The sequence below is a fragment of the Ciconia boyciana genome, chromosome 3 (assembly GCF_034638445.1).
Source record: "Ciconia boyciana chromosome 3, ASM3463844v1, whole genome shotgun sequence".
Taxonomy (NCBI): Eukaryota; Metazoa; Chordata; class Aves; order Ciconiiformes; family Ciconiidae; genus Ciconia; species Ciconia boyciana.
Window position 1 is genome coordinate 124,163,052 of NC_132936.1, and position 20,897 is coordinate 124,183,948.

Below are 20,897 nucleotides of genomic sequence, written 5' to 3' on the forward strand. Positions count from 1 at the left end.
ATTCCTATTTTCTTTCCGTAGTGGAGAAAGGAAGTCTAAGATTTATTTTGTACCTTCGTAGCCTCTGCAGATTTATCAAAGGAAGATGTTTTGCATTATGTCTGGTCATCCCCATTATGTGTTTTGACTTTTCCAGATGCATTTGGAACTGTCAACCTTTGGGATTTCTCCTTCTGTATCTTGATAAGGTGGGTTTGCGGGAGGTTTTTTTTTGGGTTTTTTTGTTTGTTTTTGTTTTGTTTTTGTTTTTTTTTTTAAAAAAAGGAGCTATCAGTTAGTCCTAGCTCTTCCCTTTTGTTTAGAAGTATCATCAGGATTTTTTAGTAAGTATTTTGCAACAGTAGCTTCCCACCTTTATCTGTATGGTTGCAAATTTTTCCATGGTAGGACAAGCTAAAGCATCTTCTGTCTAGGAAAACACTGGATTTCACAATTTGTATTTGAAAGCAGCAGAAAGCTAAGACAGAGAAATCTGTTTTCTAGCTGTAGGTATTTGTATGTCTTTTTGGATTTAGTTTACTTGACTGTCTTCTCTAGGGTTGAGGGTTTGTGGTGACTGAGTATGCATATTGTCCAGATATGTGCAGTGTCTCAGTGACTCATCTTCATAATATCCCTCAGAGATATACTTTTAATTTAGCTATTCCTGGCTCTTAAGATAGAATCAAATTCTTTGCAGTCTGAAGTACTGAAGAGTATGAAATCTATTGAAGCTAAAAATAACGAGACTGAACAGAAGAGTCTTCAAGTCTTTGAACAGTGATTCCGAAAACTATTTTGCTGATGTCGGTTAGTGAAAAATGATCGTGCCTTTCGGGGAGGGAAAGGGGTTTTTTTGTGCTGTTTGGACCACAAGAGGAAAAAGTGGTGTTTTTTCCTTAATGAGGACACTGTCAGCTTGTGGAAATAATGTGTAAAGAGGTATTTTGTTTTGCTCTTCACTTGGCAGGCAGCCAAGAATTTCGAGTTTCAGGATTCAGGTTGATGCTGAGACAACCTCCCGCCTCATTTAAGAATGTGATTACCCTCACTTAAAAAGCTTCCTGCAGAGTAATTTCAGGTGTCCAAAATTCCTTGCACCTGTGAACAGAAAAATCTAGACTATTTCTTCTCCTTTCTTTTCCCTCTCTTTCCTTATTTATTTAGATATTCAACTGCAAGTTTTGTATTGCTTTTCCCCTTCACCACTGTTCTCTTAGCTCATGTTAACACTTGCTTTCTCAATTTTTATCTAAGCTTACCAACTGAATTTATGGCAGCATCATTTAAATGCCTCTTCCTCTCTCTATTCCCCATTCCAGGGATCTTTTCAGATTTTCTCTGAAAAAAATAGCAGTAAAGTTTTTCACTCAACTCACTAACGTTTCTTTCTAGTGGCATGCACCTTTCTAGTGGCATACACAGTAGTTTAATAAATATTCAAGGTTATGTCAGAGTGGTGGTTTTGGAGCGTCAAATAAGAAAATGTGGGCTCATAAACAAAAACGTGTGCTTGAATGTGTGTTGGGAAGGTGCCTGCTTTGTCTGTCCTCTTTGCATTTCTGATCCTAAATAGTTGAGATCAGTGTTTCCCATCCGTTGTTATGTTGTAGATGCTATTTCAGTGGTTTTGTTAAGAAATGTTAGTCTTCAGCCTTTGCAAGCTGCTTGTTATATTTCTACATTTTTTCGTTTAAGGTTTTACATTATATTTTTCAGTGATGTTGCTGACTTGCTGTTGTATTTCATCCAGTACTGAGCTGGTGTGTTTTTGTAGCTGCGTGGTGAATTGCGTTGGGAATAGACTGGTTGGATAAATAAGGTTTTCTTTGGGGGGGTTATTTTGCTGTGGGATTTGTGCCTGGATCTGGATCATCATGTGGCTACCAAGTATTGCACCACAGCCTTAGATTAAAATGTTTCTAGGACTTTAACCCAGTCCTCTTATAGAGAGGCATTCTTTGACCTACCAGGAAAATGCGTAAACTGTAGTTTCCTTCTGGATAGTTTTATTTACAATAATGAACAAAATTCAAGCTCTAGTACTTGCCTTTCATAAGTACAGTTCACAAACATCAGGTTATACCAGAAATTGCATAGCTTCCACTCTTCCCTGCAGTCTCATGGAATGCCTGGGGAAACTAATGTCAAAAGTGCTTGAATTTAATTTCTTGGAAGTAAAACAGTTATTTTTGACAGACATGAATTGTCAGTGAATTTAAATTAAAAGTCTGGGGAGAAATTGATTAAGTCTAGAGATCATGTAGCCCAATATGTTGTGTAGATTTCCAATGTGAGAAAGATTTAGAGACAAAGAAACTAGAGTAGCTGCTGCCTTTACTTTTTCATTCTCTTCTCCTCCTCCCTCCCTCAGAATACACACTCATAGAGGATATCAGGTTCTTTAAATTACTTTTCCTCTTGCTATCCCAATTACTAAATCCATGAAAAATAGCTAGTACATGTTATTACCAAGATGAATGTTCTTACTACTAAGGTCTGTATGACTTAGATACCTAATTTGTAAAACCATTCTTTGTACTTCTACTTTCATGTTAGAGGGAAAAGCATATCTATACTTTGATCATAATGCATGTTTTTCACTCTCAGTTTCCTTCAGTATGAAAGAGGAGAATTTTTCTATAACCTTTTGAAGAACTTCTTTTAAAAGAAAATTTGAGCATATTTTTACTGAAAATTGAGTTCTTGCTAAGTTGCCTGAATTGTAGTGATATTGTATAGTAATAGTCATATAATAATTTGCAAATTGCTCTGTGAAAAAATACTTTTGAATTATGAAAAATACAGACTATATGAAAGAAATTTTAAGATAGCTAGAAATCGAAATTAAACCGCATTGAAAAATATTGAAAATTATACTTTAAATCTTTTAATAAAAAGTTCTTCTAGGTTGCCCTGCTTATTTGGGGCAACTCAGGACTCAGTGAATTTTTATGAACTTGACTCTATCTGAAATTTCTGAAGGCTATAGGGCTTTTGATAATTATTAAAATAAGAATGGGATGAGTGACAATATACAAACTTAAATCGTAGGTTAATTTATCCATAGGCTGGCAGCTCATTTTTATTTATATGAAGTTCTGGAATTGCTGGTGACTTAAGACGTTCACTCTGTTTGAAAGTGAGGAAACTTATCAAGGAGCTGGAAAACCACCAGACAAAAAAAATCTTTTCTGAAATTAAAGTGTTAGACATACTTCATTTACACTGAAATTAGCTTTCTTTGGGGAATCCTTGAATCAGCTATCGTAAATATGTTTCTTAGTATATCAGAGAATAAAATACTTAGTACTGGTAATAGCTTTGTCATTTAAAAAGGCAGTGTATTTAGGGATTGGTGTGCCCTCAGCAAAACTTTCTGGGAGGAACAGTTCTCTCTGGGAAACGTTCTCTCTGCATTCTGCCTTTCACAAGGATCCTCTTGTTTTTCGTCATCCTCGACAAATCCATATCAAATGAATGTTTACCTTCAGAAATCTGAGATGTCATTTTATCACAATTGAGCTCACCAGTAGGACAAAGAGTTTTTTACCGCTGAGAATACATCTATTAAAAAAAGGCATTCCTTCAAAAGAATAATCCATTATTTCTCAGAAGAAAAATGATGCAGACTAGAGATAGAAAACTGCCATACTCATTTAATACAGCGTGAAGGAACTCACTGTGTAAGAGAGTTTTTGTTCTTTGGAGTAGCTGAAATGCAACATATGACTCTGGATACAATGTCTAATGGACATTGTGCCACTAGCAGAAGTATTTGGTTTAAGGAGAGACCCTGAGCAGTGTGTCCTTTCATATTAACATCACCTACTGAACCTAGCAGTGTTTATCTGAGATTCATTCTGAAAGCTACAGGTTTAAAAATTTAGATCCAAGAAGAAATTAAGTGGTCCTGGAACAAAATTGCCTCCATTGACTTATGACTCAGGTGTTAAGGCTTTTGCCTCTTATGGAGGACCATATGCAATGATTTTTTCACATTTCATAACCAGAAGGGCATCCATTCAGGTCTCCTGCATCTAGTGGGTGAATGTTCACTCATGTGACCCGATCTGTCTACCTTTTATATGTGTAAAGTGCAAACTATGATGCTTTCTGCTTATATTTTGGTCATGTAGCAGGAGCACTTCTGCCCACAGCAAGGGGAAGCAATGTGAAGCCCTAAGTTCAAGGAACTTTTTTGCAGGCTGCATTCAGTTTTCAGAGTGGGTGATGGGCACTTGTGATTTAAGATGAATCTGTAATATCAAGTCTACCAGCTGTCTGACAAAATGAAAAGTAACAGAGCTATAGTCTTCTTGAGCTATATGGGCAATGCCACTGTGGTCACTTGTGCTTGTCAGCATGGAGGCAGGTGGGTAAGAGCATTTTTTAGAGCCATGTTGGTTGCTAAAGGAGACTGATAGCATATATTCAAATGAATACTAAGTTCCTTTAGCTGTAAAATCTGCAAAATCACAGCTCACATGTGAAAAGGTCTTACTTCAGATTTTGTTAGACAGAAATCCAAGCCCTGAAAGAGTCTGTAATGTGCATGCTCCAAAGTTTGGTTTGGGGTAGGCATCTTTGGAGCGTTGTGGGTGGTGGTTGGGTTTTGGTTTTGTTTTGAAATGAGGCTGTAGGAAGTTAAGTAGATCTTGATTTCATGCAATAGATCTGGCTTATCTTTTTCATCCCTCTTTGAGCAGGTACCCTGTGAAACTGACTTTACAGCATGAGAACTAATTTATTAATAAGTCACAAATGATACTATTGGTATATTGTTGTACCTTGCAAGCCAGTTATTACTTAAATGTTAGGGGACATTATCTTTTTTGAACAATATAAGAATATTTGATTCCCCATGTCCTGGAATTAGAATAGAAGAGAACAGAATAGGGATGGTGTGTGTTGAGTAATAGGAACTATGCTGAGTTCATCCATAGGGATCAGGCAATTCAAAACAATTGAAGAACTGGCAATGTGCCCCGGAAAAGGGAATCCTCTTTCGAAAACCTACAAAGGCAATCTCTTTTTACCTAAAGAATCTTGTTTTCTTATTGTGGATGATAAAGATTGGCAATCCTGGAATTTTAATAGTGAACATAAATGTGACACAGATAGTGGTGATAAAAATAATTCTTCCTGTAGTCCTCTAAGGCACCCCCTCCTTTCCTCCCATCCTCTTCTCCTTCTGAAACAGAGCACTTTTATTCCAGGGCCATTTAAACTACTGGCTGTGCTTTAAATACTGTGATATCCTCTAATTGCTTCTGGTGCCAAAATCTGGGTAAACAAACATTTGCTTGAAAGGAAGGAATAAAAAGGAGCTTATGCACTAGTTTCCAGACAGGGCAGTCCTTTCTGGACGTTCGACTTTTGTTTTGGAAAATTCCCTTTCCTTGTCCTGTTCTATTTGAATGTTTGCTTATGGATTGGCAGTGGGTAAAGTTCCCTATTGTTAGGGATGAAATAAAATGAGAATTTTGATGTATCTGTATGCTACATGTGTGTAAGTATGACCATGTAAAACACAGGGTTTTAAAGCTATATGAGTTGCTATTTACGCAAAATAATCTAAAAATATTTAGGTGATTTTCTTTAAAAAAAAAATTTCTATCACTCTCACCTTTAGCTACATTTGTGAACTCAATAGTTCTGGAATTTCATTATAAACTTGGGTTAAATAGCAGTGTTTATCAAAATCTTACCTGTGGGGTCTTTGAAAGTGGTCTGTAGGTGGTGTGTTGAGCTCTATTAACTAATAAAATGGGTAGAGTTGTTGGTGACATGTTTGCTAATGATCCAGAGGGATGAGTGGGAAATATTGATATTTGGCCTTAGTCTTCCAGCTAAAGAAAAAAATATGGAAATCATTTGCTTCCTAACCGAATGAATGAATGTTAAGTCTGCTTTGTGTTCAAGAAGTTTTCGTATGCTTCCTACAATTATAGATATTAACTTGAAAGACATGCTGTGGTAGGGAAGAGCACAGGGTATATATTATAGGCAGATAATTTTACATATGTTTCCACGCTTTTTTCATCTCTAGGTCAATTGCAAAAGAGCTTGCAGACTGGCTTATCAGCAACAATGTAGTTGAGCACATTTTTGGACCAAATTTGCATATTGAGGTTTGTATAAAATTATTATTATTAGTAGTATAAACATGGAGAAGTAACTTCTTGTTCTAGTAAATCTTTCTTCAATATGTTCTCACTTTGCAGATCATCAAACAGTGCCAAGTGATTCTGAATTTTCTTGCAGCTGAAGGGAGACTTAGTACTCAACACATAGACTGCATTTGGGCTGCAGCACAGGTATATATAAAATTTTTATAATTGCGGGAGTGATAAAAAAACAGAACGGAAGATGGCAAGTTGATTTTGGTTTACATTTGTAAAGCTGAGTTTCTTACTTTTTCTTGTCTGTCTGCCTGAGTGTTTTGCTGACCAAAATTATAAGTTAGGTAACTGCCACAATTACTGTGCTTTCATTAGATGCAAGAATTCACCTAGGCTACTTCTATACAAGAAAAAAAGGACGTTGTGTAGCAAAGACATAGTGTTTTCACTAAGAATGAGGATGAGGATTGTAGGGTAGATGTAATATTTTTACTATAGTGCTAAATTGCCTTGCTCCTATGTATTGTAGCTTCCATTTCTGTTACTCCTGGTGGGAACAATCAGGTGAAAATTGTGGCAGTAAAGTTTACAGCTGTGCTACAGTACTGGTATTAAAATCTATAGAAGGCCCTGAGATTTTATTTTTGCTTGGTAAACCTGGAAACTCTGATAGGCTTTTTTCCTTCAGAAAGATATATTTGTTTGCTGCTTTTAATGGATTGCTATGCTTTCTATTTTAGGTTGTGAAATCTTTTATTTAGGGGATTTGAATACAGTAGACATTTTGATTTCCTGTTGCGGAAACTGGTTTTCCATGGTTTCATTCTGCCTTTATTATTAAAAACAAAACAAAACAAACAAAAAACCCCCACCAACCACCCAATCAACCAAAAAAAAAACCCAAACCAGAAAAACCCCTCAAGGTTTCAGTGTCAATTTTTCTGAAAAATACACTCAAAATGAAGGTCAGAGAAATAAAATTGATCTTTCTGAACAGGTATAGAGAACATACTTTTATACAAGTTAGAATTTGAGGGGGGGGGGTTTGTGTGTTCAGTATTTCTCTGTAATTTGTTTCAATCAAATACTACTGTTATACACATTCTGAAACCTCTGTAGTCCATTGTCATTATACCATGCAGCTGGTATGTTAATAAATGCTCATTATAACAGCATTCACTCTAATAGGCTCCAACAATTTTCTTTATCAAAGTAATTAATAATTACTTATTTCACTTACCTTTTTAAAGCAATACTTTAGCTTCCTTGATGTTTTCGCACATGCAGTAATTCACACTAGTGTTAGACCTCTGGATTTTTTTTCTATGTTTTATTCTATTATAAGAACTTAATATAATTACCCAAATGTGATAATTCTTTTACAGTTCACATGTTCATTTTGACATACTGATATTTTTCAAAATACATATGTTGGATATCAGAATTAAGTATATCCTGATTACTTCCTGTAAAATGTTGTTTTAAAGGCTGACACCTTCAGACTAAAAGAATAGAAGGCCTCAAAGAAGATATTTTCCACTTTTTAAACTAACTTTTTGACAAAAATTTATCATTGTTGAGTTGAAGCAGATATCTCAAGATGTTTAAATGCATCCTTGTGTAGAACTCACATAATTTCATTTCAGTTTGAATCCTGTGAAAGATGACCTGTACCCCATAAACTGCTGACATGAATATTTTATATGCCAGGAAGGCAAAATAAAATAAATAAAGAATGAAAAACCCCCTTTTGAGCTGCATATGTGGTAACCAACATTAAGAATGTTTTTTCCTAGAACCTTCCTTAGAAACATAATGCAACCCTTTGAGTGACCATGAAAATCAGCATTTAACCTAAGAGGAAACATCTAGGAACACTGTCTTTTTAATGTGTAAATAGAGTAGTTAGCTACTCTGTTTGTCATTATTGTCATATTTTTTGACATTCATTACTGGAAAGACAAAAGAGTTATAAATAATCCTCACATAGTTCACACATCTGTTCTCTCAGTCTCATATTAGCCTGTCATGTCTTTATTTGTGTTTACCACTGCTAATAAGGTAATCATCGCAAATATTATTTCGCTCAGGATTAGCATATACGCTAATATTTTAGAAGTTACATTTAAGTTAAAATGCAAAATAAACTTCCAGTTCTTCTTTTCACCAAATCGCCTAGAACTGGAACTAAGGGAGATATTGTTACATTTGATTTCACTAAACTTTACATGCTTTACAATATAAAGATTAAGTTTAGTCAGAATTGCAAGGCTGATGTGGTTTGGAATTATTGGACAAATGCTTCCTGAGAATTTGTGCAAAGATGTTGTTTAATTGCTGCAATTTTATCAATCTTTGAAAATTTTTTTAAGTTTATTTTGCTGTTCCTGTTATCTTCTCTGTTTGTTTGTACTTTGTAGCTAAAGCATTGCAGTCGTTACATACACGATTTGTTTCCTTCTTTGATCAAAAACTTGGACCCTGTCCCACTTAGACACCTTCTTAACCTAGTCTCAACTCTTCATCCAAGTGCTCACACTGAACAGGTAAAGACAAGGCGAACAAAATCACTGTAACAAGAAAAGAAATTATGTTAGTATATTAAACAAGCATTATGGATTTGTCTTTGTCTTCTTAAAGGAATACATGTAAAAGTAATGCTAATGCATAAGAGAGGAAACTATATGAGTAAAGTTGTCATGTTTCTTCATGTAGGCCTGTTCTGGCTTTTGAATTATAATTTTTTCAGAGATTTTTAAAGACTGCATAAGCACTGATAGAAGATTTTAACTTCATGTCTGAAGTTAAACAGTGTTTCACATAACATTAGTTTGTGCATTTGATTATTTTGATGAGTTTATTTTGGTGAACTGTAGTATTGGCATATACAAAGATTGACAGTGGATCTCTGCATACAAAGCCTACTGCTTTTTAATGGCACTGTTATCTGGTTTTGTTTATAGACCTTGTATTTGGCATCAATGCTTATAAAAGCACTGTGGAATAATGCACTAGCAGCTAAGGCTCAGCTGTCAAAACAAAGCTCTTTTGCATCTTTACTGAGTACCAATCTGCCCATGGGAAACAAAAAAGGTATGTGGTTTTCCAATAGATCTGGTAGTTAAATTTTTAATTTTCATAGTCTCCTTCTTGACTTTGGACAAAAAGGACGTACAGAACTTTTTACTTCATGTATTTTTAAAAAGTGTCATGCTGGCATATTTTTCAAGCAGAAGTTGAGGATAAAGACGAAAACATTAAAACTTTGTGAGCGTGTTTGGAAAGCTTTCTATTTCAGATCAATTCTGTTTGTATTTCTAAAGTAGTAGGTATTTTTATTTTTATTTTTATTTTTTTTTTTTTAATTCAGAGGATGGTCCATAACTCATCAGTTAACTCTTCTTGTTCTGCTGAACACCTGTAACTTACATAGCTACATAAAATCTTACAAAAGCTTATCTAATTTTTACCTAGTTTTTGATATGACATGCTATTTCTGGGGTTTTTTTGACTTGACTGTGTATTTCCCCCCAGTCATTACTAAAGGTGCTGCCAAGCCATTTTACTGTAGTTTCCCTTTCTTTTCTTACTGCTGATTTTTATGAATCATGGACAACTATATGCTGACAAAAAGATTTTTAGTCACTTATTTTTCCATCCTGCTTTTTTCCTTCAGAAGAAGAGGAGCTCAGAAGAGCAGCCCCTTCACCTTGTAAGTATAGTTTTAGAAGTACACCACAATCTGAAACGTTTGATGCTACGGTGTTTTTCTACAGCTATCAAATTTGAATAGAGGGAAAACTAGTAAAAGTTTGAAATTATGTTTTTATGAGAAGTCAAATGAAAATTCTGTTTTGTGTAGAATCTAGGAAATTCATATAGCTGTGCTATATACTGGCAAGAAGAGACATCAGAATACAAATTTTGTAGTAAAATGCTCAGCGTTTTGAACAGAATTTTTAGTGTTTAGACACACAGGTTGTTTGAGTTATGTCCCTTCTTCAACTGTTTGCAGGAAGAATGCTGTTGAGTTCAACATTTGAGGCAGTTTTATGTAATGCTGTTACATTCCAATTAATATATATCACAAAGTAACTGGGAAATGTGGTTTTGAAATAGGGTCACCAGCAGCAAGCCCTCAAAGTAGTGACAACAGTGACACCCATCAGAGTGGAGGCAGTGATATTGAAATGGAGGAACAGCTTATTAACAGAACAAAACATGTACAGCAACGACTTTCAGATACAGAGGTAAGAGTGTAAATCTTAGTCTGTGAATTTTGTTCCTGAGATGCCTGTTATTAGCGATGGAAATAATTTTTTTCTGTAATCATTTCAAAACCTGAACAGGTACATAGCATGTATGCTTACCTGCAGCAGGATAGTGGATAGCTAGAATCTTTACTTAGATTCTGTGCAGTTTACATAGAATATATTGTACCTTGCCTATGAACAAGTGCACTACAAAAAACCACCTCCTTGCATTTAAATTGTATTTCAGTAAGATTAATCTCTTAGTGAGGGATTGCATGACATACTGTGTGTCACACTGTCACTCGGTGTATGTGCAAAGCCTGCACATATACCCTGTTACGAATAAGGGAATGCAAAAATTAAATTATTAAATCTGAATCTTGCTCAGAGCGTTTTGTCATTGGCAACCAAATTGAGAAAGAATGAATGAAAACTTACAGATTTGACACTTGTCCTCATAAATGAAGAATGGTGTTTGAATGATGATGATGTTCATTGTGTATTTTCAGTGGAGTTTTATTTTTCCACCAATCTTAAAAAAAATACAATAATTTCAGGAATCCATGCAAGGAAGCTCTGATGAGACAGCCAACAGTGGTGAGGATGGCAGTAGTGGTCCTGGCAGTAGCAGTGGCCACAGTGATGGATCCAGTAATGAGGCCAACTCCAGTCATGCAAGCCAGTCTGCTGGAAGCCCTGGCAGCGAGGTGCAGTCTGAAGACATTGCAGATATTGAAGCTCTCAAAGAGGAGGAGGATGAAGAGGAAGAAGATAGGAGTCATAATCCCCAGAAAAGCAGTAGGAGCACAGACCTACGAAGCAGGAAACTGGAATCACAAACAGGCATTTGTCTGGGAGATTCACAAGGGGCATCGGAGAGGAGTGGTGCAAATAATGGGGCAGGAAAGGACCGTGTTTTTAACACTGACTCTGTGACACCAGTGGATAATCGAATTAGAATGCTAGATGCTTGTTCTCATGCTGAGGATGCAGAACATGATATGACAGGGGAAATGAGCACTGCTCACATTTCACAAGGGTCTCAAGATTCTTGTATAACTCACACAGGGGACTTCCTTGGGGAAACTATTGGAAATGAATTATTTAACTGTCGACAATTCATTGGGCCACAGCATCACCACCACCACCACCACCACCACCATCACCATGACGGGTAGGTAGCTTGACATTTCTTCTGATTCCTTCTATAACACAAATAAAAGTGGTAGCAAACTATTCGGTTTGGGTGGAAATTAGTATGGACATTTTGCTACAGTTCAGGATAATTTTGTCTAACAGAGATGATAGTTATTGCAGATAGTTACACAGTAATCTGTTTTGTTAACATCTGATTAAAGTTTTTTTGTGAAGTTTTTGTATTGAATAAATACGACAACATTTAACAAAATGTTAAAATTGTTTTGGAAAATGCTGTATTTAGTTAACATTAAAGAAAACAACACAATCATCATGGTAGTGAGACCTTCAATTTATCTGTAATTGTTTTTCAAATTCATATGAAGGTCTGCTGTTCAGACAGATGATTCATCTTGACTTTAGCTTTAGGGAGATGTCTACTCACTTGTAATCTGCTGTAAACAACTTTCTCTTGATATTGTCCATTCTAATATTCTTCTTTTACAGGCATATGGTTGATGATATGCTAAGTGCAGATGATGTCAGTTGCAGTAGTTCCCAAGTCAGTGCAAAATCAGAGAAAAATATGGCTGATTTTGATGGGGAAGAGTCTGGCTGTGAAGAAGAGCTTGTACAGATTAATTCACATGCGGAGCTAACATCTCATCTTCAGCAACACCTTCCTAACCTTGCCTCTATCTATCATGAACATCTTAGTCAAGGTAAGAGTGATAAAAAGACAACAGAAAAACATTGTACTTCTGACTTGGTTTTATATCATTTTGAGTTAGTCTCTGGTAATTAAAATAATCAAATTATTTTAACCATACATGTGTATTTGCCCAAAGAAACTGTGACTACTGAGATTTTACTGTTTCTCCAAGAGACTAATTTTTGTATCACGTTAGATGTAGCTGTGTTTACCTTTCTTAAATTTTTTTCCCCCATTTCTACTAGAGCTTTTAATGCAAGGTAAAAGAAATAAAGGCACTAAAGAGCCTAGCAAATTTTTTTTCTAATCACTTATTAAGGTAAAAAGAAAAATGGTACTGAGATGTGAGGGTTTTTTTTTTTCTCTCTCTGAAACCTTATGCAATTTTTCTTCTGGTGGGTGGATCTTATTGTGATGCCGTACATTTGTCATCTTAAATGAATTAACCATAATGGGCTGTACAGAGGATAATTTTGGAAAAATGAGTTAAAATATAACTTGATACCTTAGGGAGCTTGCCTTAAAGGCCATTTTATGCTATTTCATCTTACACTGCCAAATCTTCTAGTTTACTTCAGGGTGCAATTTAAGATGCTACTAAAGCACTTCTCAAGAATTATATCATCTTTCCATATGCTGTTGTGGCAGCTTTATTTTCTGTTTTATTCTCCTTTTAAATATAATGGAAGGTATGGTTAGTGAAGGTTTGACATTTTTCTTCACTGGTCTGGCAGAACCAAGTTTGCTATCTTCCAGCAGACAGTAAAACCAGTACTATTTGTATCGTTTTCTGAAACACAGTTGAGTAAGAAGTCTCTTTTTTTTGTTAGGCTTAACATTTCTTGTTATGTGGAACTGAATTACAATTTCAGCCTGACATTGAAAATTTGGAAGGATTTTTTTTCTACAGAGTTGAATAAACTACTAAAACTTTGTCTTTAAAACATGCTGTAAATCAGCATATTTTTTCAATATTTTCCATAGATATTGCACATCTTACTGAAGATCCAAATTCTTGTTTGAGCATGAGGCCTTCAGTGCAGATTATTTTTGACACCCCTAGTTTTGCACGTGCAAATAATTACAGTGATCTGCATGCAATCTAAATTTGCTACTTGACTTTGCTGTTACATGAAAATAGTATCAAATAGTAGATAAATGAATGGTGCCAGCTGTGGCCACATAGAAGAAGGAAAATGTCTATCAGTGTTTATGAAAACAAGATGAGTTTCTAAAATCATGCGCTTTGATACTTTATCATATATAAAAAATGGTGTTTGTTTTTCCTGTTTTTTAGTTAGATATAGGAGATCATGCAGTATGAGGGGAATTTATTGAAACATGCTTCTTTCTTGCTTTCCAACCATGGTAGTTATAAAGATACCTCCCTTCGGACCACAGCGCTACAGAAAGACTTAAGAAATATATTAATTACACTATAAATTAAATCTAATTAAATTAAAAAGCAATTGCACCTGCATCTGCACTTCATAAGTACTGTTTTTATTGCACCTTGCCATTAGCTAAAAACAGTGTAAATACTGGCTTAACTGTCCTGTTGACTTCTTGTATGGTCATAACATTTTGTCTTCTTTTAAGAACCCATATGTGGAAAAAGGCTGCACTTACAATGTTGTTGTATGCACTTTAAAATAGCCAAGTTTACAAATAAAGCATGTTGTTGTTCGTGCACTTAGGGAATAATGTTCAGATTAGATAGTTCCTTCTATTTATTCAATAACGGTCTTTATATTTTGTTCAGGACCAGCAGTTCATAAACATCAATATAATAGCAATGCGGTGACGGACATTAATTTGGATAATGTTTGTAAGAAAGGAAATACCCTTTTGTGGGATCTGGTCCAGGATGAAGATGCAGTAAGTTGAATACCAGAAAATAATGTTTTTTTAAAAGAAAATAAATATATACTATTCAGTGACCTTTCTTTCTACTTGCTGTAGATTCATCTCTCTGAAGGGTTAATAAATGAAGCAGAGAAGCTGCTCTGTTCTTTAGTATGCTGGTTCACTGACAGACAGATTCGAATGAGATTTATTGAAGGCTGCTTAGAAAATTTAGCAAACAACAGGTAACTTGAATCATAAATTATCTGTTTTTACATTTATCCTTTTTTGCAACCTATAGGAAATCCTAGTTGACTGTAACAGTTATTTAACTTTACAGGAAGACAAGTTAAACCAGACAAAAGCAAAAGTATAAAAATAGTTTTCAAGGTGTTAATGGCTGTATCTGATGTTCCATTTTTCTATTCTATCAGTGTCCTGAATTTCTCATCTTGTTGCATTTGTCTGTTCTCCTGTCTGCCAGAGGTTACTGCCTTCCTGCCAGTTGGTAAAATTGGGTCCATATCTTAGCCAGTTGAGTGCAAGGTCAAGTGCCTTAGCATAAGCATTTTTAATTGAATATTTAGATTTTACATGCAAGTGTCTGAGGAGCAGACATGTTCTTTCCCACCAAGTCTGTTGTGGGGTTTAATTTCTGTGAAGAAGCAGCTGGAAGTAGAAGTAATACCTTGACCTCAGATAACTTGTTTTAATACCAGCCAAAGCTGTGAGATTGTACCGTTTGAGGACTGGCAAAAGTGGAATTTATTTTGTTGATACAGCCAATCAACTGCTGGACATCGCCTGCAGTGTTAGGTTGTTACCTTGCTAAGAACTGTATTTGTGAGATGAGTTACAAGCATACTGAGATATTAATTAATAAAATAAATGTGAAGATACTTGTCACGGATACAAAAGTTCCTTTACATGCAGTTTATGCAATTCTTGAGTTTTCCTAGATAGTTGTCTTACAGTAGACACCTACTTTGTGTCTATAATGGTTGGAGGCAGATTATTTCTACTATGTCATCTGTTTGTAGAAAAACCATACTCATTTTGCTTTCAAAAGATAAGTATTATGAAACTCAAAAAGAAGAATTTATCTTGAAATGTAAATAATTTTTAATAAGAAAAATGTATACTGTTTTATTTTTATACTTGTCCAACAGCTGTGTGTCCAAGGTATTACATGTAAAGAATTTGAAGTATGTGTAATTCAGATTCAGAAAATTAATAGGCTGACACGATGGTAAACTTCACATGGATATTTCCAGTGCTTTTGGTTAGCCTGTTTGCTCACTGAACCTGAGCTTCTCAAAGTAATTTTAGAATCGACTATTTTAATTTTGTAACAAGCATATATTTTCGTCATTTCTCTCTTTCTCCTTTAGATCAGTAGTAGTTTCACTTCGTCTTCTTCCAAAGCTGTTTGGTACGTTTCAACAATTTGGGAGCAGTTATGATACGCATTGGATAACAATGTAAGTAAGCCCCCTGTCCCCAACAGACTAAACCAACAGAAGTGATGACATTTAGGGGACTGCTGCAAAGGTTGCTCCTTTAGTGTGGTCCAAATTAATAATGACCTAAGGTTATCATCTGTCTGTTATCTGGCTTAGTTGTATGAGCTTGTCTGATCACTCAGGCCTAGATTTCTTCATAATACGCACTACTGTCGTAACTGAGGTGAAGACTAATATTTTTTTTTTTTTTTAATCTCCACCCTTTAAGGGTGGAGATGAAAAAAATCCCAAAGGACTTGCAGACAGTACTAGACATCCAGTAGTAGTGTATTGTAAAAGGTTGTGGTAAATTGATGTTGCATCATTCTGTTCTGACTGTATATCAAGTGCTTCTCAGTAACAAAAGATTTGGTTTATAAGAAAACCTTTAAAATATGAAGATATATAGTACAGCATTCCTTACTAGAACAAACTATATAGCTAGCTGGTCTAACTATAGAGAACGGACTGCTGGAATTTCTGGGAAAGATTACAGTGATTATCAGCAATTTTTCTTGGCCTTTTTGACATGACATTTAAATATATGCCCAGTTCTGAGTTTTGGCTTAAACTTTTTCTGAATTAGGGCCTTTAGGAACAGTTTTCATGGTCTCAAAAGGGAGGGTTCTCTATCAGTCCTATGCCTGAAAATAACGACAACGAAAAGGAAGAAGAGAGTACTGTACTGGAAAATACACCTGAATTCATGGTAGATGGAAAATGGAATGTTTATTTTGGTTTTATGTGTATGCAATTTTCCTATAATAACTTTCTAATTTCTGTAGCTTTTCTGATCTTTTTAAGCAAGCCATAATACTTTCTGCCCTTTAAATTGACACAGGTGGGCAGAAAAGGAACTTAATATGATGAAACTTTTCTTTGATAATTTGGTACACTACATTCAGGCAGTCAGGGAAGGACGACATAAACATGCATTGTAAGTACACAACTGACTTTGAGTGTTTGATATTTTATGTTTTTAAACGTTTCTTTTCTGCTTTTCTTCTGGTGCTTCTGATGTGTTCTTATAAGTAAATACTTTCTACAGGTACATTATATGCTTAGGAAGACAAAGGTCTGTAAAAATAATAACATTTTAAATAGCTTCCATTTCCTTAAAAAAAACCACACAACAACTCTCATGTCATTTTTGTTAGACATTATGTTGAATATTTGTTTACAAATAAAGCACGAAGATTTTTGTATTAAAATCAATTTAAAGTTATTTCATATCATAAAAAGTGATTTCATATCATATTCAAATGTTTCCTTTTTAAAATCTGTTATCTTTAACCTTTGCAGTAGTTTATTTCTAACACATTCATCCGCACTTTCCAATCTGGATGATTAAAATTAGGTGTATATAGCGATACAATTGATATCACTAGTGTATCTACAAGTATACAATATCTACAAGTATACAATATCTCAATTGTATCTACAAGTGATACAATTTCTAGATCCCAATCACGGAGGAATAGACTATTCATGTTTTGACAGATGTCAAACTCAGTATGTAAATATGGGCATGCACAACAGAAAAATATTGCTATTTATGGGTCAAATTTTTACTTCATCATACACCTTTATATTGGACATTGCTCTAGTGAAAAATTACTTCATAGGCTGTTTGAAAGTGGGATGAATTGCTTTAAATTCAGGCAAAATGGTATGTTGTTCTGCTCCTTTGACCCTTAAGCTTCTACCTTATAAACAGAAATAAATTTAATATTCTTATATGTTATGAAAATGTTTTTATAAAGAGTGTGTATCAGCTGGGATCAGAAATTCAGAGTAGAAATATCAGCATTTTACAAGTTAGGGAAAAAATTAAGGTCAGATCCTGCAAGGTGCTAATGACAAAATGATGCACTTGAAGTGGACTGTATGCCCAAAAAAACACGTTCCCACCACCCCCAAAAAAACCAACAGAAAAAGTACCTTACCTAGTAGTGACTAGTGTGTCATTCCACTTGTTTGGTACACTTGTCATTCCACTTGTAATGTGTACAACTGGAGTCTAGACTATATACTGAACTAGAAGTTCAGAAAGAAACTGAGAAGAAAAATTTGTTTATGCTTTTAAGAGGCACGTGAATGAGTGGAAAAAAAGTTATGGCAATAAACAATTAAATAAACTACTGTTTTAATACAAATTTAAATTCTAGATACAGCCACAGTGCAGAAGTTCAGGTTCGTCTTCAATTCCTGACCTGTGTGTTTTCAACTCTAGGATCACCAGATCATTTCAGTAAGTATTTGAGGTTACCTTATCAGAGAAGCACCTCATAGTAAGGGTCACACAGTTCTTAATAATTAGTGTTAGCTTAAATAAATATAATATTTTAAACAGATACAATTTTAAATAATCTCTGATACTGTTTTGAAAGAAGGAAGATTTTTTTTTTTGACAAAAGCACAGAAGCAACATTGGAGTTTGGATTCTATTGCACTTCTGAGAGAGCAAATTTTATGTCCTCTGGGCTTCAGTTTTTCTAAATACTGGGATTGTAGTAATTACTGAAATGGAGATAATATATTCTGTATTTGTGGGTTTTGGTTCATGTCCATAATGTTCCCAGAGATCTTTTACTGGAGTGCACTGTGATACCAAAAAGGAGTAATTCTTTATCTTTTAATACTGTCAGAAATTGGTTTACACTCCCTGTAGGGTCATTTGCAAAAGTAGTAGTCTGTATGATAGTTGATCTGTACAGATGCTGAAATCTTTTCACTCTAAAAGGTTAAAAATAGAAATCTTTTGATGTGGCTGATGGAATTTGAAGTAGAACATCATTTTCTGTGGTTTTAGGAACCCTTGGTGGCTTTCCCTTCCATAAATTGTTTTGGCCGCTCTCGTCTTAAACCCTTGTAAACTAATAGCCTTCAGTGTTGTCTCAGCATCAGCTCTGTACAGACTTTCAGTTGATTTTATAGAGGTCATTTATTAAAACGACTGAACGGAGGAGTCATTTGGGTAGTCTCATTATAGGTAGTCAAAGTTGGCATACAATGCATGGCTTGTCCCTCTGATCATTAGAGTAGAGTACAGGAAGGAATGAGAATGTCTGTTGCCAAGAGAGTAACACCTTATTTGCTATTGTTGAGAGGATTGCCACAATTCTTTTTAAAGAAATTTGTTGGGATCACAAATGTTCATATGCCAACTAAGAAAATAAACCTACAGTTTCCTTGAAAGGAATAACAATGAAATAGTTAGAGATACTATTTTCAGCCACAGTCTCAATACCCAGCTCAAAGCTGGACTCTAGGTTGTGCCTAATAATTATTTATGAACTGAGAAACAACCTGCTGTTTGGTACGAGATCGCAGGTCAGCTCACGCTACCCATTGGTTTAGTAACCACTGACAGCACTAATGACCAAAAAACTGTAGCTGATTGCCAGCTCTAAAAGGGGAAAGTGTAGGATTCCTAATTGGTAGGTGGTGCATTTTTCTTTTGTTCTTTCCAAAAACTTCTTGTCCTAACAAAAACTATTCTGATTTTTCTGTATGTATTCTTGGGTTTTGTGGAATGTCGCTATATATTTGATGTTATAAAGGAGTAGTTAAAAATAATTCCCTAATTTTAGGGTTGAGTTTAGAACAAGTGGACATACTGTGGCACTGCTTAGTAGAAGATTCTGAATGCTACGATGATGCACTACACTGGTTTTTAAATCAAGTACGAAGTAAAGATCAGCATGCTATGGGTATGGAGACTTACAAGCATCTTTTTTTGGAGAAGGTAGGTAGAGAGTTAATTGCAACCTTATTAAATCTAATAAAAGTGTTTCTTTCCATATCAGCACTATTTAACAAATTTAAAATTGTTTCTATGAAAAATATGTCTGCAGTACTCTGGGAGGGCCCCACTTGTTATGCAATGATTTTTCTCTGCTTCAAAGGAAGAGGGGAATGGATTGGTATGAATTCTTTTCACATGAGTATTATACTTGAGTGTTTCTTTGCAAGTAGTCTGTGTGTTGTATCTGAAGCTATGTAGCACTTCATTTCAATTTGAAAAAAAAGCCACCAAAAATTATACTTTCCTTTATGATATATAGTTATCCGACTACAAAAATGACTCTTCTTCTTTTTGGGAGGGGCGTATAAATCTCATCGATACATCCACTGAAAATACAAACATGCAGCAGTGGAGCTTTTTGCAAGGAGTCCCATCCGTTTTGACAGATGGCATTAGAAAATGGATAGATTGTGCAATAATTAATGTAGTCTAGTTCTTTTTCAAGGTTACACGGTTTTCGTCTAGTTTTGTAAGCGTATGAGTTTTTTTGAACGGACATGTTATGTATGCTAACAGTTTGTCCTGCTGTTTTATCAACTGCCGTTGATAAAACAGCTGCTGTTTTATTATTGTAACATTTAGCTGCTGTTAAGCAGCTAAATGTTACAATAATAATTTTTGTTCCCTCTGCACTGTTACAGTCCAAATCAGTGGTAAAGAGGTTTGTTTAAGCCAATTATAGTTGATTTTTTGTATTGTGTATAAAATTCAGAGAGTGTGATCTTTTGCAAGAATAAATTTTAATTGATCTACTACATTCGAATATGATTGGTAGTAACAATGACGCTTTTCTGTGCTAATGAAATAAATACCCTGTAATTGCTACCTGTTCCATCACTGAATTTTTTTTCCATACTAAAGTGCATTCATTTTATTTAGATGCCGCAACTAAAACCTGAAACTATTAGTATGACTGGCCTAAACCTCTTCCAGCATTTGTGTAATTTGGCTCGATTAGCCACTAGTGCATATGATGGTGGCTCAAACTCAGAGGTAAGCCTAGATTCTGTGCTCATGTTTTTCTTCTTTCTGAGGGAAGGGGAAAGTTAAATTACTTATCTGCAATGGGGTATCTCTTGAGAACTTATTGGCTTGAATGTTGTTTACTAATTTGAGATAGTAACGTCACGGCCTGTAGTGGTGAGGTCTGTACAGATTTCGGCCTTGAGGAGAGCCCTGGAAGCTTCGGACTCAAAAGTTCCAAATGTGGGACAGTGAAATGATGACAAGAGAGGCCAATGATCCTGACCTTCCCTCCTGACTTTGAGCATGTGTGGCTTTTGTCTCTAGAGATAGAGATAGGACATCACAAAGAAAGTGATACCTGTTGCCTGCTTATCTTTATGCAGTTTATCATATTCTTAGCATAACTGAACTGTATTCACTATTGTGTTTAAAGAATGGGTTTGTAACATTTATAAATAAGATTCAGATGATATTCTCTTAGGCATATTTAATTCTGACTAGAAATCTGTTGTAAAATGTGTCTCAGTTTATGTATGATGTGCTTCAGAAGTTTTTCTTCTGTAGTTTTTT

General features: G+C 35.1%; 1 protein-coding gene across 8 annotated transcripts in view; it reads left to right on the forward strand.

Annotated features, from left to right (window-relative positions):
- USP34 (ubiquitin specific peptidase 34) overlaps positions 1-20,897 on the forward strand; it is a 140,726-nt gene that overhangs the window by 49,871 nt on the left and 69,958 nt on the right. For 7 of the 8 annotated variants that reach the window (XM_072857477.1, XM_072857483.1, XM_072857482.1 and 4 more), the window contains 15 exons: positions 6,032-6,113; positions 6,207-6,299; positions 8,525-8,650; positions 9,068-9,197; positions 9,781-9,816; positions 10,224-10,354; positions 10,915-11,531; positions 12,002-12,216; positions 13,969-14,084; positions 14,169-14,296; positions 15,443-15,532; positions 16,395-16,490; positions 17,722-17,804; positions 19,147-19,301; positions 20,241-20,354. In XM_072857477.1, the coding sequence (XP_072713578.1) occupies positions 6,032-6,113; positions 6,207-6,299; positions 8,525-8,650; positions 9,068-9,197; positions 9,781-9,816; positions 10,224-10,354; positions 10,915-11,531; positions 12,002-12,216; positions 13,969-14,084; positions 14,169-14,296; positions 15,443-15,532; positions 16,395-16,490; positions 17,722-17,804; positions 19,147-19,301; positions 20,241-20,354 (2,212 nt within the window). The remainder of the gene's footprint in view (positions 1-6,031; positions 6,114-6,206; positions 6,300-8,524; positions 8,651-9,067; positions 9,198-9,780; positions 9,817-10,223; positions 10,355-10,914; positions 11,532-12,001; positions 12,217-13,968; positions 14,085-14,168; positions 14,297-15,442; positions 15,533-16,394; positions 16,491-17,721; positions 17,805-19,146; positions 19,302-20,240; positions 20,355-20,897) is intronic. The other variant, XM_072857480.1, reaches the window with a different exon arrangement.